The sequence below is a fragment of the Camelus ferus genome, chromosome 13, assembly GCF_009834535.1.
Source record: "Camelus ferus isolate YT-003-E chromosome 13, BCGSAC_Cfer_1.0, whole genome shotgun sequence".
Classification (NCBI taxonomy): Eukaryota; Metazoa; Chordata; class Mammalia; order Artiodactyla; family Camelidae; genus Camelus; species Camelus ferus.
Genome location: NC_045708.1, coordinates 11,109,989 through 11,135,099, shown reverse-complemented (window position 1 = coordinate 11,135,099; position 25,111 = coordinate 11,109,989). Strand labels below are relative to the sequence as shown.

General features: G+C 46.1%; 1 protein-coding gene across 4 annotated transcripts; it reads right to left on the bottom strand.

Moving 5' to 3' along the window:
- Window positions 1–229: 229 nt before the first annotated feature.
- Window positions 230–24,903, bottom strand: SZRD1 (SUZ RNA binding domain containing 1). Of its 4 annotated transcripts, none has more exons than XM_032495294.1 (4): window positions 24,785–24,890; window positions 6,681–6,730; window positions 4,672–4,923; window positions 230–3,418 (listed from the first exon to the last, which is right to left on the bottom strand). In XM_032495294.1, exons 1-4 carry the CDS (start codon window positions 24,833–24,835, stop codon window positions 3,316–3,318), a joined length of 456 nt encoding a protein of 151 aa, XP_032351185.1. In that variant the 5' UTR covers window positions 24,836–24,890; the 3' UTR covers window positions 230–3,315. The 4 variants fall into 4 exon arrangements, with proteins under 4 accessions (XP_032351185.1, XP_006188313.1, XP_006188314.1 ...); XM_006188251.3 differs by having other exon boundaries at window positions 4,672–4,926; window positions 24,785–24,888; XM_006188252.3 differs by lacking the exon at window positions 6,681–6,730 and having other exon boundaries at window positions 4,672–4,926; window positions 24,785–24,903.
- Between the last annotated feature and the right edge of the window lie 208 nt (window positions 24,904–25,111).

Sequence of the window (25,111 nt, the reverse complement as noted above, 5' to 3'; positions counted from 1 at the left end):
CATGCTCTTACCAACAGAGCCCCAGGACCCAGAGGTCCCCTTTCCTTAGAGCCTAAGAGTTATGGGTCCTAGGCCCCAACCCACACACCACCCCAGTCCTATTACTCAAAGAGAGTAATATTACTCAAAGGCTCCCTCCCTGGGACTGAGTGGAGGCAGCTCCCCAGTGATAAACAAGCAGCCACAGCAAGAGGTTAGGAGGCTAGAAATTGAAATAAGGACAAGGCGCTGACAAGTTTAAAACATGTATTTAAAATACAATTTATAAAATGCTTAATCTGCCGACTCAGGAGCCCGCGGTGCGGGGTGGGGTAGGGTGGGCAGCTGCCCGCTAGACCAGCAGAGCAGGACTGCAGGGGTGCGGCCCTCCCTCCCATGCCCTTCTGTTCAGACACCCAAGGGGCCCATGTGCACCCCTGAGATCACATGGCCAAAAACAGGAACCCAGAGGTTTCCAGAGTCTCTGCCAACCAGGGAGGCTGGGGCAGCCCTGCCGGCCCATCCCTGAGCAGAGCATCCCCAGATGGGGCAGAGCAGGGTATGGCTGGGCTGGACAGGGCAGGGCGGGGCAGTGGGCTCTGGAAGGGGCTTATGGTAGCAGATAGGGTGTTGCCTCCTGCCTGCAGGTGGGGAGCACCCTGATTGAGTGGGCGGAGAAGGGTTGGTCACCAGGCCCAGACCCCCAGCTCCTTTGGTTATAGGCTGACATCAGAGTAGTGGCTCATGGGAAGCGGTTAGCTGGAAGGTCTGAGGCCTGGCTTACGGGGTCAGGAAGGAGCTGGGGGAAGGGGACAGTACCACAAAGGCAGATAAAGGGGCAGCAGCCTCAGGTTTCTGCCCCCACTCCTCTGGGGTTTTCCAAGCCAAAGCCTGCAGCTTACTTTTAAATTTTTTTTAAAAAAAAATAAAAAAAAAAAAAAAAAAAGCACTTAAGGAAAGTTAGACAACTACAAAAAAAAAAAAAAAAAAAAAAAAAGGAAAAAAAGAAAAAAAACACCCACAAACACACACAAAATCCAAACCGTTCTCCCATCTCCCCCCTCACCTCCCCCCAACACAATAGTTTCCGTTTTTCTTTCTTTTTAAAATTTTGCCTGCCACCTCCCCATCTGGGAAGCCAGGATACAACTGCTGGTGGGTGGTGACAGGCACACAGTGGGCAGAGCCCCATCTTTGGCCGGAGGGAGGTGGGAGCATCAGTCCCTACTACATCCTCCATCCACAGACACCCATCGGCCAGCCTTCCCTTGGCTCCCACGAGAGAAGGAAGCAAGAACAGGTGGTCCCAATGGCTGAGCAATCAGCGCTTCTGGCCTTCCCACCTGGCCTGCCTCTGCACCCTTCTCCGACTGAAAAGGATAGCCTTATCTTGGGCCAGAAACTACTATTACATAAGGGATGGACACTATCCATGTAGAATGTGGAAACTTGGTCAGGGCAGTGGAACTGTAAAGACAGCAGCAACCTTCTCCCTTGCCTACTCCTGGAGGTCATTTCCCCTTAGAATAGCCTGCAGGCATGATTCAACATCCTGTAGGTCTTTACTGACTGAAGCTTTGTTCCATCTCTGCTCATGGGCAATTTCCCAGTTTCACACAGTTGTAAGGCTGTGCTGTGGACTAGCTGCTGACTCAACTGACAGCTGGCTGCCCGTCTTCCTAAGGGGAAGGTGCAGTGGGCCAGGGCTTGCTGGGCCTGGCAACATCCCCACAGGGCAAAGTGGAGGGAGCCTGCAAAAGCTAGCTTGCCACCTTGGCCACCACAAGCTGCCCTCATCACAAATGTCACACCAACCACTCCAAAACTCATCTGCTGAGCCAAGAGGCCGTCTGGCTGGCCGAGGGACCTAATGAGCAGTACAACAGAAGAGATCAGAAAGCCTGAGGGGGCCAGACTGTACACATACAGAGCCGCTCTGGGCAGGGCCCTCTAAGCCTCGTCCACCTCAAAGAGCCAAAGCAAATCTCCAGGTTCCAGGGACAGAGGAGAAACTGCCTTCATTCTGCTCTGGAAAAAGGGGTGGAGGGTAACCTAGGCCAGTGGGGAACCAGTCTGTCATCACCAACCTTTGCAATGCACAGCCTGTCTTCTCCCAAAGGTATTCAGGATAGTCTGCTCCCAAGGTAGTGATTTCAAAAAGGAAACATACTGGGTAGAGTCACCAAGCTGATGCCATCAAGAGATGGCACTCCACACTCCACAGACCCTTGAGCATTCTAAGCCTTGCCGGAGTGGGAAGATCTACCTACCTTCTGACCACACTAGGCAGGAGGCCCAGAGTCCTGGAGTCAGACTGCCTCCTGGCTTTCCTTATGCTAACAGCAAAATACTGAGCAAGTCCCGCAGCCCTTACTCCTGAAGTCCAGGAGTGCAGCCTCACTCCCTGCTCTCTTCTAGTAGTAAGCCTGGCTGGTAGGGAACCACCCTGAGGAATTTTGGAAAGGGAAGTCTGTTTACTTTCCCTATCTCCCAAAATACTAGAGGTGAGGGGCTGGCACCCTCCCCAGGCTCTCTGAGCCTGCAGAGCTAGCCCAGTCTCCAGGTATGGCCCAGATGCCCTGGGACTTAGCTAGGGGAGGGAGGTATAGGCATGGGGTGCTCATCTGTATTGGGGGCTGCAGAGCCCTGCCCCTTTTCCGGGCGGCAGTAGGAATACAGAAGCTAAGCTCACCAAAATCCTATTGGTTAATGTTTCTAGTGAATTGCCCAGAAACATTTTTAAGTAGACTACCAAACTACTCTTTCTCAATTAAAAATTCATTAAACTGCTAAAACCCCTCCCATGCACTTTTTTTTCCAAATCAAATATTTGCATAAACAAACAAAAATAGGAAGGAAAGGAAAAAAAAGAAAGGATATTTTCAAATGGAACTTGCTTTTAAGTGATGAAGACATGCACTTGAAGGTGGGTGGACAGGAGTTCTCATCTGTGTTTTGAATTCCCAAATTAATGAGCATGATAAACTGTTATTGCTGGCACTGGCTTTACCCCAAGTGGCCAGGTGGCACTGTCGACTCTCTACTCTGAGTCCTTGGTGGGTCCCCCCAACCCTCCTCTAACCCCTACCCTTTCCCTTTCCATTGACTTGGGACAGCCCTTGTAGACATGCCAATCACAGTGGGAAGGGGGGGGAAGAGAGGTCACAGTGCATGGGGTTCAAGGTCACAGTGGGCGGAGCAAAGGGGATCACAGTGCAAGTAAGTCAGGTCGTTCCCTCTGCTCAAGTCCAGCTGTCTGCCACGGCAGTGCGACCCATGGCAGACGACCCAGGAGGTGGTGACGGCAGCAGCGGCGGCATCCTTTCCTGCCCGCATTTATCTACGCTGTTTGAAGCCTTGTGACCCATCAGGACCCAAAGGCTGTCTGATCACATTGTTGGGCTGCCTGCTGTCTTCGGGTTGGGAGATCCTGGTTGGCCTGAAAGGAAGAAGATCAGAGGGAGGCCTGAAAAAGGATATAAAAGAGGTCCCCAAATCTTAAAATCAACCACTCCTGTACCTAGGACAGAAGTCACAGCGGCCAACAGCCAACTCTGGATCCCTGAGCCTACTTCTTTGGCCAGCAGACTCAGCACATCGCCACGCTGGGAAGCCCTGGCGAGCAGGTGAGGCAGATGGTCCATGTTCACCTCTGGCGCCTGCAGCGCTCTCCCCCTAGGCTGGCTCGCCATCAGACACCTGGAGTCAAGGGGAGTGCTCAAGGGCCCACACTGTTCAGAGGTCGTGACTATGGATAGCACATCTTCCACATAACCTCGTTTGTCGCAGAGATGCCCCAGAGTGTCGGGCCAAGATAAAGACCTCTAACCAAGAGCTCAGCAGAGTCCCCTGGCACCCGCCACTGCTGCCTCCTGCTTCTCTCCAAATCATGGGGTCAACGATTGACTCACATTACTACGGAAAACTAAAAGAAAACAAACTTTTTCTACTTTGCCAAATGAAGGCTTAGAGGACAGATAATGGAAGTCTATCAAAATAATGAAGGGACAGAAAGAAGGTACAGAGATTAGTTCTTCAAGTCCCAGAACATCAACCCCAAGGAGGCTTCTCAAAGTTAGAAAGGGGCTGTTTTAACAAATAGTGCTTTACCAGGTGACAAACTTACATAATGCAATCTCTGGGGCTGCAAAGAAAAACATGCCAGGAATAAAAAAGAATTTAGAAAATTCACAAAAACATCACAGTGGGCTCTTATGATAACACCTAAACACTTAACTGGGCACTTTCCCATTCTGGCAGGCAAGGTCCCAGGGCCCACTGTCATTTAATTGCACAGCATACTGATGAGGCAGGTACACTCATGATCTCATTTTTCAAATTAAGCCATGAGGGCACAGAGAGGTTAAGTAGCTCTAAGTTAAGTAGAATTAAGTGGCAGAGGTAGGCTCAAACTGGTCGATTTTGACGCAAAGTCCATGCCTGTAACCTCTGTGCCACATTGCCCCCTGGTGCCTGCAGAGGCAGCATGCCAGCAGACTAGGACCTCAAAGCTTTCAGAGCAGTCCTGGAACCAGTGCCAGACAACAAACTAGCCCCCCTAGCCAGGGCTGGCACCTGGAGCCTCGATGGTTCCAGCCCTGATTCTGCCTGCTTCTCACTGCTCTGCATGCAGCCAGGTCAGTTTCCTCGGCCTCCACACGGTGGTCTGGTGGAAGGGTCAGCTATACTCACCTGTCGAGGATGGGTTTCTCTTGCTCCTCCTCGGGGCTGGCACTGCCCAGGATCCGCTTCCGGGCCTCTGCGTATTCTGCCTCCCGCTGGGCTAGGGACTTGACAGGAAGGGCTGGCCTGCTGGTGGAGTTGGGGCTGCTGACCACACCGTTGCTGGTGGGCCTCTTGAGGATGCGGATCTGTGGAGGGGGCCCCGTGGGAAGGCTATCGTCCTGAATCACAATGGGCACTTTGGGAGGAGATTTGGATTTCCTGCTGACAAAGAGCAAACACAGCTTCACAAGTCCCACCCTGGACTACAAGGGCCCCATCCATGTCCCTCACCCACCGTGTATCACTTTTCTCTCCCTCCCCCTCCTAATTCTATTGATTATTCTCTGGCCTCTGACCAGACATCAAAATTCTCACTCCTCAAGGATTTCTCAAAGAACAACCTTGCTTATTAAGCTCATGCAGCCCACAGGTCTGCTCCTCAGACCTAACCCCAGGCAAAGGGGGCAGGAACACCAGCTCCTTCTGGGACTTCTATCTCCATGTTCATCACAGTCACAATGACCATCATTTGGCCCTTGTAGCAAAACACTTCTTGTCCAGAGTCCACAGCCTCAATTAAAATCCCAGCTCCCCTACACAGACTGGAGTGTAACAGGCGGGTGCAGTGGGAGCCCCTGAGCCTGGGGGTCGGCAAAGTGTTCACTCCCAGTCACAGTCCCAAAACTTGTGCTCAAACCAAATACTACAGAGAAGCTAGCTCCGCCGGCCCTGCCTGGCACCAAAACAGGATTTACCAAACTGCCCCAGCCTTCTGGTGAGTGACCTGTGCCTCCCAGAGACAAGCTATTCCAAACCACGGGACTGCCTCTTCAGAAGAGCTGCTGAGCAGAGACCCCTCCCTCACTAGGGCTCTCTGGTCTGCTGGATGCGGCGGGGCTGGGTGCAGGACGATCCTTGAGACAGTTCTTGGCAGTGCTCAAAGGAAAAGCATTGTCCAAGGCTGGTGGATATGCACATCAGGTGATGTGTCCACAAAGGGAGGAAGAAAACAACACAGGAAGGGGAATAAACAAAAGCCACAGGAGAACAAGGGAACCAGGCAGAAATGACCACCCTTCAACAGCCACAAAGACCCTCCCCAGAGCAGTCAACTAGCTTCTCTTCAGAACCAAACAGCCCACAGGGGCCTGTTTGCTGAGCCTTGGTTGTCAGGAGGGGTAGGGACTGGAGGGCTGCTGTCAGGGGAACTGGAACAAGTCCTGGGTGGGACAGGAATGGCATGACCAGGGGGCTGTAACCAGGTGTTAGTGTGGTTGCTGAGACAAGCAGACAGACAAGGAGCCAGCACTCTGATCAAAGAGGCAGGGGGCCAGGAAAGCCGGTGGGCGGGCAGGGCACCCGCGAGCTCCCTGGGGAATGACTGTGCAGCCCATGAAGTGAGTCCAGAGAGGCCCTCTTCTCCTCCTCCCTGCTGCCTGTCCCTGCCAGAGGCTGACAGGTTACCCAGGGCAAAGACAGACTGCTGAAATCAACTTTCACCTGCTTTGGAAAACCACTTCCTCTGCTGCCTGGGTGTGTTGGGAGAAGCTATCTTAAAGGTCTTGAAGAAATCCTGACAATCTCCTCTTCCAGGATACCCTCATAATACCCAAAGCCATCAAGTCAGAGACGGCCCAGAGAACTCATCTGTCCGACCTCCTTATGTCACAGAGAAAGAAAGTGATGTCCAGAAGGGGAATCAACTTACTCCAAACCTCAGAGTTGGGCCTCAAACCCAAGCTTTCTGACTTGTCACCACTCAGTCTCCAACAGACCACCTCACACAGGGTGCCCACTAAGGTAGGAGGTAGGTGCAACACTCCAGGCTCACTCCCAAAGCCACCATGTCCCTAAGGGAAGGGTTCACTGCCCAGGAGCCTGACCTGCCAAACCTACTGGCCAGCTGGAGAATACCACTGACTGCCCAGCTCTCAAGGGCAGAGAGCGTGAGCCCTCAGACCAGACAGCAGCCTTACCTCTCCTTTTGTGTGATCTTCAGTTTTTTTTCCAACCGTCTGTCTATTTCCTAGAGGAAAAAAATGTATATAAAAAGTGGAAAAAAATCTCTCTCAAACAAAAACTTATGTCTTTATTTTCAGAGCTAAGGGCAGTGTTCTCTCTCTGACCAGGGACATTACTGTGTCCTTTGAAGTAACAGATGCAGCTCTCCCTTTATGAGAGTCTGGGGTTTGGGGCCCTGACTCCCTGCAGATTCGTCGTCCTCCATCCCCGTGGCTGTGGTGAGAGTTCTAGATCTCAACATTCTGCTGGGTTCTTTGTGTGACCTCCAACTAGTCTCCTGGCCTCCTATCAGTGGCTCTCCAGAGCCACTCAAATCAACTTTCCAAACATAAATCTGACTGTGTCACTTCCCCAGTTAAAACGCTTCAACTGCTTGTCGGATCAAGTCCAAGCTCCTGAACGTGCCTCGCTCACACATTCCTTTATAGCCTCCGTTCCTGTTTCACACTACAGCAAAACTGAGCTGTTGCTAACCCCCAGAATCCAGCTTGGATGTCCACCTCTCCTTTCTGAAGTCTTCTCTAATCTCTGCTCCTCAGACATAAGATCTCCCTTTTACATGCCTTCATGAGCATATGTATCACATATTTTATAATCTTTTTTTACTTGAATGGACTTGAACTCTGTGACTAGCACCCAGCAAAAGACCTAGAACAAAACAGAAGCCTAACATCTGGAGAACTGGATGGGAGTCTGAGTGCTCAGGCCCTCAGTACCAGGGACTCCATGAGGCCTCCACAGCCTTGTGTGCGAGCAGCAAAGACCAACCCTCCAGGCTCCTTGGCTACCCCACTACTTTTTCTTACAAAAGTCCCACTCAACTGTTTTCAGTGAGGGCAAGACCATCCAGCTATTGGAGAAGGGAGCAATTACATGCAAAAATTATGTATTTTTCTGAAGAGGAGATTTGTAACAGTGGTTCTCAACCAGGGGTGCCATTGGGACATTTGGCAATGTCTCAAGACATTTTTAGTCATCATTACTGGCATCTTGTGGGTTGAGTCCAGGGATGCTGCCAAAATCCTAGCCCCAAAGGCCAATAATGCCGAGGTTGAGAAACCCTGACTTACAAGATGGATGGGATTTTCAAAGGAGCCTATTACTTGAAAAATGTTAAAAATCACTGCTTTAGTAAAAAGTTTTTGAAATTTGCTAAGATCCACCTCAGAGCCCAGTGTGTAGCCAGGTGTCACAAATGCTCTTATGTCCTGAAATAACTGATGGACACAATTCAAGCTGGTTAACTATATTGTTCAAATCGTCTACATTCTTACTGATTTGACTGATCTATGGACTACAGAATCAAGAATTATTCTTTCTAGTACATTAAGTTTACCATTGTGAAGAGATGTTTTTTATCTTAAAATCTATTATTTCATATTAATAGAGCTATGCAAGTGTTTCTTTTGGTTATTAGCATTCCCTGGAATATGCTTTTCTCTTTTACTTCTTATATTTCCGTGTCCTTATTTTTGTTTCCTGTGAAAAATACGAAGCTAGCCGAACCATATGAAGCTGGGCTTAAATCGTGCCTGACGCTGATTCTAATTAACGTTGAGTTGTGTTTACAATTTCTTATTTTTAGGAAAGACCCAAAATATATTTAGGCAAGCACAACAAACTGTATTCTGAGGGCACCATCAACTCTCTGGAGGGGGTGGGTAGGAAGCCACAAGAACGATAACTTCTCACTCAAGCTTGTAACACAAGTTAGTGCCCATGGCTGTTTAATGACTGGACAGAAATGGTGCAACCTAGAGTAAGAGAATGACCTAGATGTTTTCTGAGAACTGACAGACATGCACTCAAAGGGAATCTACGCCCACAGCACAGTCTGTGTCAGAAATGTAATTCTTCTAAATTTTTGAATCAATACCAATATTACTGCCTGAGTAAATACTCTGTTTCACATTAGTCTAATGCCCATTACCTCTTAAGGGCTTTTCAAGGCTTTCCACAAATAACTTAACAGTTTTAAAGTTCCACACTATCATTTTGCTCCAATCTGAAAATGGGACTTCCTATTCAAGTTTCTCCGTCATGAATGCAAGATTTCACATCTCTAGGATTTAGATGTCTTCAAACGGGGTCAAAATCAAATGCCTCCAGAGGCTGGCAAGCAACCAAACTCTATATGTAGGGAGCACAGTGGGGAAGTGAGGGGGCTACAAGGCACAGTGGGGAAGTGAGGGGGCTACAAACAGTACTCGTACCCCTACAGACAGGCAGCTAAGTCCTGGCTGCCAGGGCCAGAGCTGCTATTTTAGGAGATTTTTATGGGAAAGCGCTAAATTTTTAAACTTCATTACATGGAACTCTCGTTTTCATATCATTGTGAGGGCCAAGTAAGACATACAGACAAATGGGCCTAATATTAATATGCTGGTTGATTTTTTTTAAAGTATGCTAAAATACACACTGCATTAACTGAATTTGAGTTCCCATCCAGGCTTCTGCTCAGGAGGGCAAACTGCTTCTTTCTCTCCCTAGGGCCTTAGGGAAGGTAGGGAATCTGCCCAGGCCCAGCAAATAGAGCCTGGGTGGAAAAAAGTCCTTCAAGAGGGCATATGGACTGTACCTGAGTAAATGGGCCTCTGTCCTGAAACTGGAACACGACCAGCACACTTGGTATATAATATAAAACTACTGGCTTATAAAATAATGCCTTACATCAATATAATGCTTTATGGCTGTCAATACACTTTCCCAAACACTCATTCTCTGGTCACACCAACCCTGTTTGACAGACAAAGTAGCTTTTATCCTTCTCTGTTAGATGAAGGAAAAGTGACTCAGGGAGGTTAAGGAACTTACCCAACGTCACAAAGTAGTACATCATAGAGGCAGCCCTAGAACGAAGGCCTTTGGAGGCCCTACCACATGCTGCCACCCCCCAAAACTGCTCAACCCTCTGGAAAGGCTGGTAAAGCCATTAGATATGGATTCCCTCTTCCTCCCACCCCCCGAGTTCTACACTGCTCCCTGATACTCCAATAATAATACTCCCATCAATCTCCAACGCATCAGGCAGAATGGTTGATCAGAGCTGAGGAATTCTTCCATCTGATGGGAGAACGGGATACAAACCCAACAGCTCTGGTGGAAAGCAGATCCTGGCCATCTCCAGGCAGCCAGCTAGACACCAGCACCTCAGAGCTGTCCAAGCAGGAGAGGGAGTGCTCTGCCAGCAGCCAGAGAGGGCACTGCATCTCACTCTGGAGTCTGTCCAGGTATCATGAGTCAGTCTATTCTCTCTCTGGACAAGGCCTTACAATCAATCTGCTGAAGAGCTGGACCAAGTGGAAACCTTCCTACAGGGCACACTACAAGGAAAATGCTTGTCTCCCGCAGAGATGCGATAGCCCAAAGGAATTAAACAGGCCTCAGAATGTGTGGGGAAGTGTCTAGATGTGGACCCCAACAAGGAATCCAGTTACCTAGCACAAATTCTCTTTTTACAAGGAAGCACAGAGCCCTGGCCCAAGGTCAAGGCTCCTGTGTTAGAGGCCCAACCTCCATGGCTAGTGAAAGAAACCCATATCTTCATCACTTTCTAACTGTGCTCTGAGTGAGGAAGGGTCACCAGGGCACAAGGCAAGTGTTAGGGCATAAGCATATCAAAGAAAGTTTGATTTCCTATGGCTTCTTCTGGAAAGGCTCTTTATCTTTTGTCAAGTAGCACTGAACAAACTCCAGAAGATGATGCTCTGTGCTCTGGTAAGTGGGGTGACCTCCTCTCCCTGGGTCAAAAATCCTAAGCAAAAGATCTGAAGTTATCAAACACAGATGTTACTTCCCCTGGGGAGCAACACCTCTACATGCTTCTTGGTCTGAGAGAACAAGCAAAACCAGAAAGAAAGAGTCAGGGAAGGAGGTCATGGAGAACTGCAGTGGGGAGCAAGGCGGTTCTGGACAAGACTGGTCCCTATGAGGGGTAAAGGAGAGGCCTCAGTCACAAGGTGAATGAAATGAGACATCAACATCTGCTAATCCAGTTCAGCTAAGGAAGAAGCACGGCTTCATTGGCTGCTGCTGCCCTTAATCTTGCAATGATTATGCTTCCATGAACCTCCAGCAGAAAGTTGGGAATGGAAGCTTAGGAGGGGAAGGAGACACCTCTTAACAGCCTCATTTGTGACACAACCACAACCTCCAAAAGGAACAAAGGAGACAAGGAGGATCAGGATGTCTGTGTAAAAGCAGGCAGATTACAATGACAGCTTTACTCCTGTAACACTGAGAGGTGGGTGAGAGGAAAAAAGAAAAGTGAGAAGGGGAGAGGTGAAGAACAAAGGCAGAGGAGAGAAACAGACAGGCTATTCTGGGCCTTGGTGCAAAGTACAGCCTGGTATAGGACCATTACAGCTGTGCTGTCTCAGACCTGAACGTTCAAGAAATAGACTTCAATTCACCTAGGGATGGTGAAAAAGATTCAAACCAGCCAGTCACAAGAGGCAGAATGAACAAATTCAAATTCTCATCGGTTACACTAGTGGGGAAAGGGAGGGGTTGTCTTGTCCTTTAGGGTGCCTGACCTGCTGCTACCAGCTCCGCAGGGTCCCCACCCTGCCCCACCCCCAGTGCCAAAAGACTGAACTGTACTGCTCCATCACAACATCCCTCTCTCTGACAACCAAAATCCTCTGGTCACCAATGCAGCCAACACAACTCCAAAGAATCCAAGCAATCTTGTATTGAATGGAAGTCTAAGAGGTACCCATGGTTCTTAGCTCTGAGTTAGGAAACAACCTCTTTTTATCAGCAACAGTTACTATTTAAATGACTTTTCTCAAATTCAAGGCATACTGACTGGTCTTGGGCTCCCTGTGAACCAGTATGCCCCACAGACTCATCTGGTCTTGTCCACCTATCCCAAATTAGGGAGCACATGTCTACAAGCAGACACTGGGGGAAAAGGAAGCTATCAGAGCTCTGAGAGTACAACAAGCATTTCTTTCAGAACTAGAGCCTGACAGGTCCTGATGAAAAGCAAAAAGAAGATGCTGTCAAGGAGTAGATGGTGAGACTACCTTCCAATACATTCTGGCCCCAGAACTCACACCATAGCAGGCAAAGCCCACGCTGGGCCTAATGTCTTGAAGTGTTGGGCAGGACATCACTGCCCATTCCCGTGGCTACAAGACTGCCTGTGTCAGGGTCTCCAGGGAGAGCAGTCTCCCCAGCAAGGTTCCTATGCCTCCCATACCATACACCTGGATAGGATTCTGGCTCCTCCCATGAGGGCCTCAATTTCATTTAGGAATAAAGCAAAAAGAATTCATGGGTAGAACTAGCAAAATCTGGTCTAAACCTATCAGGTAAAAAGATCCCTGTTCTTTTAAAGTGCACCACTGGCCATTTCAAGTCCAGATACGCAATCATAGAGACTTTCCCAAACAACCTTCATCGATATGAACTTGTTCAACTGTGTTTCACCCCTGCCTTATTTCTTTACATCAGGGGTGTGGCAGTGACAGTGCCCTGCCTCGACAAGGCTAGCCATCTCCAATGCTTCAGCTTATTCCACCTCTCCAGGCTAACTCCGGGAGGGAAGCACCCAAATTCATACCATCCCAAGCTTGATTCTACAGTGATGCTTCAGGATCACTGTTAGGTTCAAAAAATTAACTCCTGAGCAAATATGATTGGGTAAGTCAGAAAGAGCAAAAGGTAGAATTCATAAGTTGAGAGACAAAGATCTGCAGGGGCACATCTAGACCACGGATTTAACAGTTGCCCTTTTAATACAAACTCGGTTAGTCCATTTGAAGGTTTCATTTCCCACAAAGGTTCCATTCCCCTTCCTCTGTTACTCCCACAGCAAGGAAAAACATTCCACTTTAATCAAGTGGGTCACTGTAGGGCACAGGATATAGTTCTAAAATTCCCTCCCTAAGGAAGACTATGCTTTGTTAATGTATCTCAAGGCCATTTTCCTTTTGCTTCACTGTGACAAAAAGCTGGAGACAAGCATTTATGGAAAATCTACCATAAAGCAGGAGATGTGCTAGATGTTGGTGACCCAGAGATGAGTAAGGCACTCCTTACAGATGAGGAGAGCCCAGCCGGGGTGAGGAGGGGGGAGATTAAAAAAAAACAAAAAAAACCACAGTTGCTATATCAGTTGTATAAACATTGTTTTGCAAAGAGATATGAAGAGGAGATGATCTGGCCGTGAGAAGACAGGGAAAGCTGCTAGAACTTAAAGAGAGTTTCAAGAAGAGAAGGGGCATAAAAAAGTTGAGGAGAAAGAATAAAAACATGAATAGAGGGAAAGAAAAAAAGGGACCCCAAACAAGATACTTCTTAAATGGAGATATTCAAATCTAGAAAGATATCTTATAACGGACCCATTTTTTCTTTTACTCTAGGTTTAGAAAACCATCTGAGATTACTTTAGCTGTAGTCAGCAATGGTTTTTATTAGTTGGTATCAACACTATTCAAAAAGCTACTGTAGTAAATCAACCATAATTTTAAAAAAAGCTACTGTAGAAAATTAGTTATAACTTCTAGGGCCAGCAAGCTATGAACTGGAAGAAATTAGGGGCACCAGAAAACCACGAAGGGCTTTATTTTAGGATGGTACGCTAATAGAGACCAAACAATTCATACTTGATTATAAGGGAAAACGACTTTCTGCTTTCTGTTCCAAGTCTGCTACAGCTTTCAGGGTCTCTCTGCATCTACCCAGGAAGAGGGAATCCTTTGGGCACACTCTCTTCTGCACCAGATCTAGCTATGTCACTCAGTGCAGTGGTGACCGCCATATGTAGCTGGTAGCACTTGACACGTAGCCAGTCCAAACTGAGACGTGCTTTAAGTGCCAAACACACAGATTTCCCAGACTTAGTACAGAAAAAGAGTGTAAAATGGATCATTAATATATTTTCAATATTGGTTATATGTTGACATAGTACTTTGTATATATTGGGTTAAATTAAAATATTAAAATTATTTTCACCTGTTTATACCTTTCAAATGTGGCTTCTAGAAAAATTTAAATCATCTACGTGGCTTGCATGGAAAACTGCTTTATATCTAACCTTAGAATAAGATATATATATCTCTGCTGTACATTTCATCTTTTAGCAACTAGCTAATGATGTTTACTGATGTGCAAAACCTCCTCTGGTGGGTCCCATTTGTCAGGTCCTCATAACAGCAACTAGCACTAATCCAGTACTCAATGTTTGGCTGACACCCTGCTCTGAGAAAGGGGAGGGCCTTCACCACCTCCCTTTAATGCAACTCTCTAAGCCCTACTGTCCCACTGAAACTGTTCTTGCCAAAGTCGCCAATGACCTCCAGTGCTGCCAAATTCAGTGGTAAATTCCAAATCTTCACCTCACTCAACCTCTCAGCAGTGTTCAGCACTGCTCAGTGCTCCTCCCTTAATGCACTTTCTTTACTCAGGCTCTCAGACACCACTCTCCCAGGTAGCTCCTTTGCTCACTGCCTCCTTGATTTCTCCTATAACAGGATAGGTTCCTCTTCCTCTCCTGATCTCGTGAGGTTGGAGGGTTTGTGCCTTCTGTATCTATGCTGGCTTCTTACCTGATCTCATCTAGCCCACAGCTTTATAATCACTGATATACAACTGCTAACTCAACATTCTCACTTGGATTTCAAAAGGTACCTCAGCCTATTGTGTCCAAACTCCAACTCTTGATTTCACCCAATCACCTAAACCTGCTCCTCCCACATTCCCTTTACCATCCCATCTCAGCAATTCCAGTCCTCTAGGAGTTCAGGCCAAAGACTTTGGGCTCATCTCTGATGTCTCTTTCACATCCACATCAGCAGATCTTGTTGGTTCTATTTTCAAAACGTATCCTGAGTTTTCTTAACACTTCTGCCACCGGGACCACTCTGATCCAAATTACCAATAGCCCTTGAATGGTAGTTGCAATTGTATCCTAATTAGTCTCTGTGCTTCTGTTCTTGCCCCTACAGTTTATTTTACCCATAGCAGCCAGACCATCTTTCTGAAAACCAAGTTAGCCTGTTTCACACCTTCACATGGTTTCCTGTTTCAAGGCGATCTCCACTGTGGCCTCCCAGTCTCTGCTGGATCTGGCTCCCTGCTACCTCTGACCTCATCTCCTGCCACTTTCCCTTTCACCCATTCCCACCCAATAAAACAAGCACGATTTAGCCTCAGATCCCTGGCATTTGCCGTTCCCTCTGCCTAGAATGTACCCTTGCCAGCTTCTGCACGGCTTACTCTCTCACTTCCTTAGGTCTCTCTGCCTGTCTTTATTTGAGAGGCCTTCTCTGACCATTTTTAACAAAATGGTACTCCTGCCAGTCACTTTCTATGCCCCTTAATCTGTTGTATTTTTCTTCATTGTGTGTATGAAATATTACTTATTGTCCGTCTTTCTCCACTAGAAAGTTTTATGAGTAGGAACTTCATTTGCTACAGTTGTCTGTACTGTAAAACAGTACCCAATACATGAATTAAGTAACAATCATCCTATGAAACAAGCCTTTAGAGATACGTCCTCATTTTACAAATGATTTACAAACCAACTCAGAGGAGTCTGTAACTTGACCATGGTTCCACAGCTACTAAGGAGTGGAGCCAGAATATGAACTGGGTCTATCTGGGTCCAAAGGCAGTGACACTACCCATATTCAAAAAGCTAAGGCTGCCTTAAGCATTTCTCAGTGGTGGTGGTGGCAGCGCACTCTCCAAGCACTTGCCATAAGTATGTATGCGTAAGGAAGGCACCTGGTCCTTTCTTCCCCACCTGTAATCCTCACAACTCAAGGGATGTACAACAGCCTTGCTGCACGCTCAGAGGTTAGGTGACTTGCCTAAGGCTGCTCAACAGTAAGTGACAGAACTGGACCCTAAACCTCGAAAGGAGGAAGCAAAAAGTCTCAGGAGAGTGGCTAGTGGGTGACTGACAGGTAATACTAACCTGCTTGCCTGCCTCAGCACCCCAGGCCAGGTTAATGCAAGCCCACAGTTCCTAAGCAAGGACTACGGCAGTGGCAGACCACAGCAGAGCTGAACCTCAAAGTCCAGATCTTAAATCTAAGAAGTACGGAAAAGGAAAGCATTCTTCCAGAACAAGCCTTGCAGTTTAGATGTATCCCAGGTTGGAAGGCCTCAGAAACTCTGTAACTTGCTGTTTTGAGACAATGTATTATTCTGCTTTGAGTGCCTCTTCAAGAGTCTAAGTAGGGGAGGGAATCCACACAGTCCTTGATCTTTTTTTCCCCCAATGAAAATTTATATTAAAATTGAAGTTGAAATAAATATAGTTTCAGATAAACAAAAATTGACAGCATTTTTTCCACTTCAAAAAATACTAAAGGAATTTATGCAGAACAAAAATTCTAACAGATGAAAATTCATACATACAGAGAATAATAAAGAGCACTGAAAAGGGTCAACATGTGGTTAAATACATACAAAAATATCCTTCTAAAAATTATTTAGAAGTTAATTGGTTAAAGCAAAAAATAAAATATTTGGGGTTTATATCATATGAAGAAGTAAAATATATGATATTAGAAGGATTAGAGGGAGTGTACATGAAATAATACTGCAGTAAAGTTGAACATACATGATATGGTACAATATTAACTTAACATATATTGTTATAAGTCAAGGGGGAATCCACCCAGTCCTTTATCTTAAAGGAAGGGAACCAGCAGGGGTGGGAGTAACACTGGTGAGCCCTGCCCCTGGAATAAAACAGGAAGTAGGGTCTAATGGGGCTCCCCTTTCTCCAGGTTTATTACTGTTCTCTCCTTTCAGTTTTCATACAAAACTAAGCAACACAACTCTTAACCAGTCTACATATTAGTTCCCAGGGGCACCAAGAAAGAGATCCCTCAGCCAGTCCTGATGTACCCTAACAGGACAGAGGCCACACTATCAATGGCTGGAGAGAGGCCCCCACACTCAGAGTGATGGCACTCTCTGCTCCAACACTGCCTCTGAATGATGCTTTACTCAGTGCTTTATGTAACTCTCATCATCAGGCAACACAGATTTTATTAATCTAATCTTACAAATGAGGAAAATGAAGCTGAAAGACAGTGATGAAATAAAAATTCTTACTTCAAGGCAAGGCAAGAAAAATTTAAACATAAAAATTTCTTCTGCCCTTTTGGGCCTCCTCCCTCCCCTCTAGTGTGCATGTTACATCTGCATTATGTGTTAACCCCACCTCCCCAACGGCAGAAATACCTGCTCAACCATAAAGATTAATTTTTCTTCTAGCATTGGCCATTTAACTCTTAAGAAGATAACAGTCCTTTCTCAGTCCTTTAAGGAGTCAGAATGATCCACCATTTGCCTTGTACATGCAGACATTCTTGGTGAACTTTCTGTAAAATGCCAATATATCATTTCTCTTAAAGACAGTGAATGGTGCAGAACAGACTGGTCAGGCCACCTGGGGAGCTACTAGGCCACACCTAAGGGAAGTTCTTAGCTTAAATACCTACTTAATTATTAATGTCATTAGCTATGTTACTTGTATTCTACCTATTTTACAAGATTATCGCTTCTTGCATTACCAAATGTGTGAGTGAGCCTCCAGTAAAATTAGTGATGCCTAGGTGACTTGAAACAATTGACCAAATATACAGTTCTGTAAGATCAATGACTGTAATAGGAAAGCAACAAGAAGGAACCATTTCCTGGACCATAACAGACTAGTAAGACAGGTGGTCCAGAGGCTTTTGGCTACTACTACTAACAGGGCTCAGTCCAGCAACAGCACATTTAGTGGCCAATCAATGAAATCCGCCCGATCTGGGGATAAGCATTCCTAGAGCTGTGGGATAAACTGGTCATGAGATAGATGCCTCCTAAACCTTCGCTGAAATTAAGACCGAAAGGAAGGGACTGTAAAATAAAGAATTTTGCCCACCATCTAGTTCTATAAGAATCAAGCCCTTACCCACTCACTGCAGTCACTGACTTATAGCACATCTTGAAAGAAATTCAGGGTGAAGATCAGAATGAGCTATTTTGTGCTCTGGGAAAACTGGCAGAACTGATAGTTCTATATTTTTAGGAGAAAATTTTATGAACCCAGTTTCTTGCATCTTCCCATACTTAGAAAAGCACTAAAACCATTAACTGAGATATCTGTTCTTCACAACAGCAATAACCTTCTATCAGGATGTGTGCTTGAATTACACATACCCCTTCATCAAAATCACATTACTACTGGCCTTACTTCTTTGGAACTGTTCTCAGTTCTCACTCTTAGAGGCTGTCTCCCAGGTTATAATCCTCAGGTTGACTAGAATAAAAATTTTTATTTCTTTGACTGTTGATCAATTTTTCATCAACGGTAGGTAGTGAATTGCCCAAATATCAGACCTGGGACTTGAACCATTATCCTAGACTTCTGACTTCTCCTGCCATGGATGGAGATAAGTGGGTCACTGTCTGGCAGAGGCGACCTATCCTTCCCTGCTACCTTTTAGAATGAAGACAGCCAGGCTCCTCTCCCAAAGGAAACATTTAGGCATATAGACTTTGGGGGACGGAGCAAAGTCACTATTACCTCCCGACCTCAGCACCCACCAGGTTTTATTCAAACACGCAAGGGTGCCTTCATCATGGCACTCAGCAGGGGCAGCAAACAGAATGCTTCCAGGGCCAAGCGAATAAAGCAGGTAGGACAGAACACAGTAACACAGTAGTAACATGGGGTGGGGACTGCGGAGGAGAGGAGAGGAATCGAGATCCAGATAAAGGCATTCAAGTTCAAAATTTTTAAAAACGTGCACCCCAAAAAAGTCTATACGCTGAATATTCATAGGCTGTCAGTTTGCAACTACAGATATAGGGATCCTAAGATAGCAGAGTCATTGACTCTTCTTAACAGATCTGAGCAAAAATTATTTACATTATCTCTCTCCATTCTGCCAGATGTTAAAAAAAAGTTATTTTCCATTTGTAATCAAGATTTCAATCAGCATCTCATTTGCAGTCACTGTTCTTAATACTACAACTGCCAGCAGCACTGTCCTGTTGGCTCTAGAGCACTGAGTTCAAATCTCTCAGGTACACAAAATTTATTAGCTCATCATCCAGGCTACAGAAGGAGAAGGTCAATCCCAGGCAAAACAAGTATAATACTTCAGAGAAACTAGCAGCTAAGCATCCTAGAGCACTTAACTAGTTAACTATCTGCTGAGAAGCAATGGTAAACAAACTGCCCCAAAAATTCCTTAAGTGTGGGCTTAGGACGCCAATAGCCTGGGCTGAGATCAAGCATGTGATTTCCTCTCCTAGACACTAGGAATAACAGTACATACACTTCACACTGAGACGGAATGGGACAATGAATATAAAAATGCACCCCAGTTGCCCAGTAATAAGCCCTCAAGCCGCTAAGAAGCCCTTCCAGAAATGGCAAGTGGGGTTTGGGAGTTCACAGGTTTATAGGCACTAGTGAGATGTGCAACTAGGTAGCAGAAACAGAACTGACAGCTGGAGGGTCATAAAAGTTTTTATAAGCCAAGAAGGCCAGAGCATGAGGGCTAGGAATTTGGCTCTCAAGGTCTATGAAGAGTAATGACAGTCCTGGCCTTTCCAGACTGGGGTCAGAACAGTCCTGTACAATCTTATCTGAGGAGCACACCCCTGGAGAATACAATTTTAACTATGCATATTTATCATTCCTTTCAGAAAAGAATGACTATTTCCTGAATTCATTTTATAAGGGTAAGAGTTTTGGGTGTGGGGAGGGGATGACTTACTGTGAGGAACGTTTTTAAGTGTCCTCCCCTCAGGCAAAAGATTCTTTATCTACACAGACTGCTGACAGGATTTGTTGCTAACTTCTGTGGTGGCTGGTTTTAACCTTTATCTTTCAGAGAGCTGGATGTTAAGGAGAAAGATGCTTGGCAGAGGTTAGCAGAGTTAAATTCACTGCATTCTGTAATTTTGGCCACACATATAAGTAGCTAATCAATCTTCTAGGAAACCAACAAGTCAGTAGTTGTCCTGTCAGGAAAAAAAATGTCTATTTCCGTGGAAAGTATAAAGGAAAGAATCCACTCCACTTCATGAAGGCTAGCTAACTGACACAGCCAGAAGCTGATGTTAACTGTGCGGGTGCCCAACACAGTGTAGAGTGGAGATTGGAAAGAAAGAGCTGGCCTTTAGAACACTTTTTAGTCATCAGATCTCAATAGTGTCTTTTCTCTTGCAGGATTTTACCAAAAGCTTTAGAAAGATACACTTAGTTCTGTCCTGTTGTAGAAGGAAAAGCAACTTTTAAAATTCCAACCTACAGCAACCATGGCAGCTCTCTTAAATACGCAGAACATGCTGGGAACAAGCCCCCCATGCAGCCTCAAAGAAAAGAGCTGAGCAGTTACTAGTGAAAAGCTCATTATCCTCCTTTCTTTGAAATCACAGTGAAACATCTTTTTCCAGAGTCCCAGGGGCAGACCGCTTAGCACAGTCATGTCTAAACTAGCCAACTGCTTTATAGAAAGCCCCATCTGAAGACATCAGTCCCTAGAACTCAATCTTCCCAAAAGGACCAGGAATAGCTTAGAAATGGCTCCTCTGGGCAAGGTACACTTGGATGTGTGCTTTCTGATACCACAAATCTTAAATGCCTTCTTTCGTATAAGGACAGACATAAGGAAATCAGCACCAGGTAGCCCTCAAATAACTAGTATTTGCCCACTACCCACAGCCACTGTACACCTTCCACCACGATAGCGATTACAGGTAGTGCTGAAGACCCCGAAGTGAGGTGGCGGCCACGCTTCAGGGAAAACTGGCCACTTCTCCAAAGAAAGATAAATAAATCATAGTTCTTATCTCTTAGATTAAAATCTAACTATGTCACTACTCTGCTGAGAAGAAAAGAAAAAGAAAAAGAAAAAGAAAAGAAAAGGAAAAGAAAAGAAGAAGAAAGAAAAGAAAAGAAAGAAAAGAAAAGAAAAGAAAAGAAAAGAAAAGAAAAGAAAAGAAAGGAAAAGAAAAAAGAAAAGAAAAGAAAAAAGCCTCCAAAGCTCTTCCTGCTTTCAGGACAAAGTCCAAGATCCCCAGAACCAAGTACAAGGAGGCTCCTCCTGGTCTGGCCCCTGCATACCTCTCAGGTCTTATCTCTTTCCACGCAGCCCTGCCAATCCCCTACCCTCCAGCCAGAAGGAATACTTGTAGCTCTCCCAATGCTGCACACTCTTCTCTCACTGCCTCTTTGCCTATGTGTGCATTGGCCCTACACTCTACCTGCCCCTCATCCCCAAACTAATGCTTAATTCAGCTGGTCCTTTAAATCTTAATTTAGGCATCACCTTCTCTACAAGACTGTCTCTGATCCCAGCCACAGTATTCCATCTATGCCCCTTCCAAAGGAAATGCTGCCACACTTGTCTCACCCGTCTTCTCCACTGGATTGTGCCAAGTACCTGGTACACAGCAGGCATGCCATGTTTACTACAGAATTACACACCATCCAGCATCACTGAAGGGGTAATGTTTACATGACTGGCTCAGTGAGGGTAGAAAGTAAACATAAATTTAAATTCTTAGTCCAGAAGACCGGTATCCTTTAACTTACTTAAGATATATTTTCTTCCAATTAGCTACATGACTTGCCCCTGTGAAAAGAATAGAAGTTAACTTTTGAGATGCAAGGAAATTAGAGAGGTTGCCAATGCTTTATAATAACCACCATTCCAATTCCATTTATGTATGATCTGCCTTCCCCTAGGACTGGGTTAGCTCATTACCAATAAGATGGACTAGGTCACATTTTTTTGTGTGTCTAAACAAGTGAATACAAAGCTTCAAATCATTAGAAATTGGAAACGCAGTCCATTAACTAGCCTTTAGAAAAGCTGTGATTTTAAAATTTTTTCCCTTCTCCCTTTTCTTTTTCCTCCTCTAACTTCTATCCCATGCTTGCACAGTAATAACTAACCAGTACCAGATGTAATGTAATTCTGATAATATCACTGATGCACAAGACTAAGTTGTTTTTCAGAACAAGGTGACCTTTGCAGGTTACATGTCCAGACCACCAGGTCGCAGACCACAAGGCACGTAGACGTATGATTAAGAAATGTCACAAGAACGATTAACCACTAGTGTCCCCTCTTTCCCCTTTAAAAACTCGTACCTTAAATATAAAGTTGGAGTGAACCTGAAACTTGTCTCCCACTCCCTTGTCTGGCGCCTTGCAATAAAATCCTTACTTCACTACAAAACACCTGCCATCTCTGCAGCGGGCACACAACCCCTTTTCAAACTGAGCAAACTGCTGATCTGATTTTTGGGGGAGGTCAAAGGTATCTTCCAATTACAAAATGTAGTATTTGTCTCCTGAGATGTGCTTAAGACAAACGACAAAATTTAGAGTTTGAATCAACATTAATTTAATTTTACATTTTCGTTTTCCCCAAAGGCAGCATATTTTTAAAGAAGCATTTCCTTAATGGAATGTGAGTTATGTTTTTTGAATTGTCCTTTGACTGAAATGCAACTTCTTGGGTGGAACAGGTAAAGGGACAAGCCTCTACTTTCAAAGATTAGAACTGCCTCCAGATTGTATAAAGTTTGAATGCTCACTTTTAGAATTAGTCAACCCCCATTTGCTAGTCTTGCCATCCAGGGTTGCTGTTGTTTTGCAAGGCGGGGGTATAATTTAACACTCATTACTATGTATCAATTGGGGGACAGGGTAACCTGAAGCTAAGACTTTTACATATCCAACTGGCTACATCTGAAAGATACTGTATAGTTAGTTGGTTTCCCAGTGACATGGACATCATGCTTCATCCCCTCCCTGGCTCCCCTCCTTCAAAAGTGCATTTACAAGACCCTTTGTGAAATTTGCAAAGGTAATCAAATTCAAGAGAGCCTTCAAATATAAGCCCAAAGCAAACATACTAAAAATAAAAGTTAATACCCAACTTCCAAATTTTCCTCAGGACCCCAGGTAGGAGACAGCAAAATCCTAGAGAAAGAATCCAGCTCTAGAGTCAGACTGGCTTGGGGTCAAATCCCAGCTTCACACTTACTGTATATGAACTCGAGCAAGACAGGTTACTCCCTAAATCTCAGTTTCCTTGTTTATAAAAGGAGGATAATACGTCTACAGGTTATTTCAATTAAAGAAAAGCTATATATAAAGGAACTTGCATTTTGGCATAACGACTCATGGAGCCAATGAGACAAGGTTTGGGTTCCATTTCTGTAAATGGCACTTTCAAAGGGTTTTTACTAAAGTAAAGGATAGTACAAAGAATACTGGACAAGCAGCACGAAGATGTGTAAGTTAAACCTTACATCTCTGAGATGTATTCAGCTATAAAAGGCAGGAGTGGGCTAGCTGATCTCTAAGGAGCTTGCGCATTCTGAAAAACTAAAGCATACCTCAATGTCTGAATTCTATATTTAGTTTTGTTCTTTTTATTTTCTTCTCCTTTAACAAGACAAACTCAAGTCCTTTTGAAATAGTAGAGGGAAAACAAAGAAAGGACAAGCTGCTCAAGAAACTTATCACTTAAGTCATATCCAAATTGTTGGCCAACCTTTTTCACAGGGAGCAGCATGATGGGTTCTACATGATTCACTCATACTCGTGGGCAATAAACGCCTCTACTGGAGATTGTGAATTCTCTGGCACAAAGTCACTGGTAAGCACGCTGTCTAGAACACAGGAGACACTCCAAAATGTTTGTTGAATGAATACCTAGCTGATACCGGCTGCTCCCTATAAAATCTTTCAATTGCTCTTCTTACTCAAGTCAGAATCCTAGAAAGATGTTCAGCAGTAAGAACTGTACTAAAAGCCTTCTATAACAATTATTTCTTCAAATTCTCAATTATGCTAAGTGGAAAGCATAAACACCTTGAGAGAAATGCTGAACCACCACCGGGCAAAACTTCAAAGCCAAAGTTTCAACATTTCCTTGGCGATACACTCACTACTGCGAAGGTCAATTTCTCGGCCTCTTCAAGCGCTGACAAGCTTAAACCTTAAAGGCGCTTGGGGAAAAAGAACCCAGCTCCTGCGCTACCCCGGCACACTTGGCTCTCCACGCCCTACTATCAACACATAAACCTTCGGTGGATGTCAACTCGGGCCAGCACTGAACAGACACGAACACGGGGAGGCCAAAAAGACATCTCCCCATCTTCACAAGGGTCACCATAGAATAACAAACTCTGAAAAGACCAAATTAAACAAGAACCTAACCGAACTGGCCGTTCCAGCTTGGAATAAACGTATTTCCTATAGCTTCCGGAGGCAAACAAAACTCCAAAAAGCGAAATCGAACGGTCCGTTTTCCCCCTCCCCTCCCAGGAATGCAGCTACTTTACATATCGCACCCCTCCCCCCCGACCCCGGCGACCACACTTCGAGACCCTTGCCCGCTGCTCAGATCTTTGGGAGGGCCCCGGAGAGAGAGGCTGCCCGCTGGACTTTCGGTTGTTCTGGCGGGGGCCCCGGGAGACCAGCCTGCCACGGATTCTCAGAGTAAAACTGAAAGAGTAAAAAACCCACACTCGCCCACCGTGGCGGACAGCGCAAAGCGGTGGGGATTTTAGCAGAGCTGAGGGGCCCAGATATGACTCAATTTCCTCCTCCTGCTCTTCTCCGGAGCCGGGCTTGTCGCCCCGGTCGGCGCCCCCCCCCCCCCCCCCCGCCACAGTGTGTTGCTCCTCCTCAGAGCACATGAACTTTAAAATGGTGCCATGGGCTGGGGGGGCGCCGATGGGAAAGGAAGGGTCAAAGGGGCCTGGGGAGAACTAGCAGGCGCCAGAAGAGGCCCTGGACGGCGAGTGGGGCGCCCCGGGTGACGCGCACGTCGGTGGGTGAGGGGGAGGTGGAAGTAGGCGCACCAGGCAAAGGTGGAGAGAGAAAAGGAACGCGGCCCCTTTAAGAGGCCTTCACGGCGCTCAGGGGCCGGGGGCCTCTCCTTCATCCCCGGCCGGGAGTGTGGGGCCTTTCCTTGGGGAGAACCATCCACAGACCCGCTCCCCGGAGGCTTCCCTCACGCCAGGTCCCGCCCGGCCCAGCCCCGGGGCGGCGGCTCCTCCTTACCCCGCTGTCTGCCGCCTCCTCCCAGCTCTCAGCGACCTCCTCATCTTCCATCTTACTCGCCGCTTTCCCTCCTCCCCAACCCCCTCCCTGCGCCTGCGCCCTGAAGCGCGCCTCCGTCGCGGGCGCCGGCACGCAAGGCTTTGCTCAATGAACCACGCCCCCTGACAAGCCAGGAAGAAGCTCCAGGCCAAGGCCCAAGACCATAGAGGAAACCATCTTGGAAGAGGGCAGAGAAACTAGAAAGTTGCCATTTTTCTTAAGGGCAATGTGTTAGCTCTCGTACTGAATGGGAATCCCTGTGAAGTCACCGACCTGCGCACAGGAAGT

Bases quoted from the DNA above. Each gene is read 5' to 3' on its own strand.
- SZRD1 (XM_006188251.3), bottom strand. From the start codon at position 24,835: ATGGAAGATGAGGAGGTCGCTGAGAGCTGGGAGGAGGCGGCAGACAGC. The intron at 4,927-6,680 runs GTAAGGCTGCTG...GCTCTTTGTCAG, and splicing joins AAGATCACACAAAAGGAGAG to CAGGAAATCCAAATCTCCTC. The intron at 3,419-4,671 runs GTGAGTATAGCT...TCTTCCTTTCAG, and splicing joins GAGAAACCCATCCTCGACAG to GCCAACCAGGATCTCCCAAC.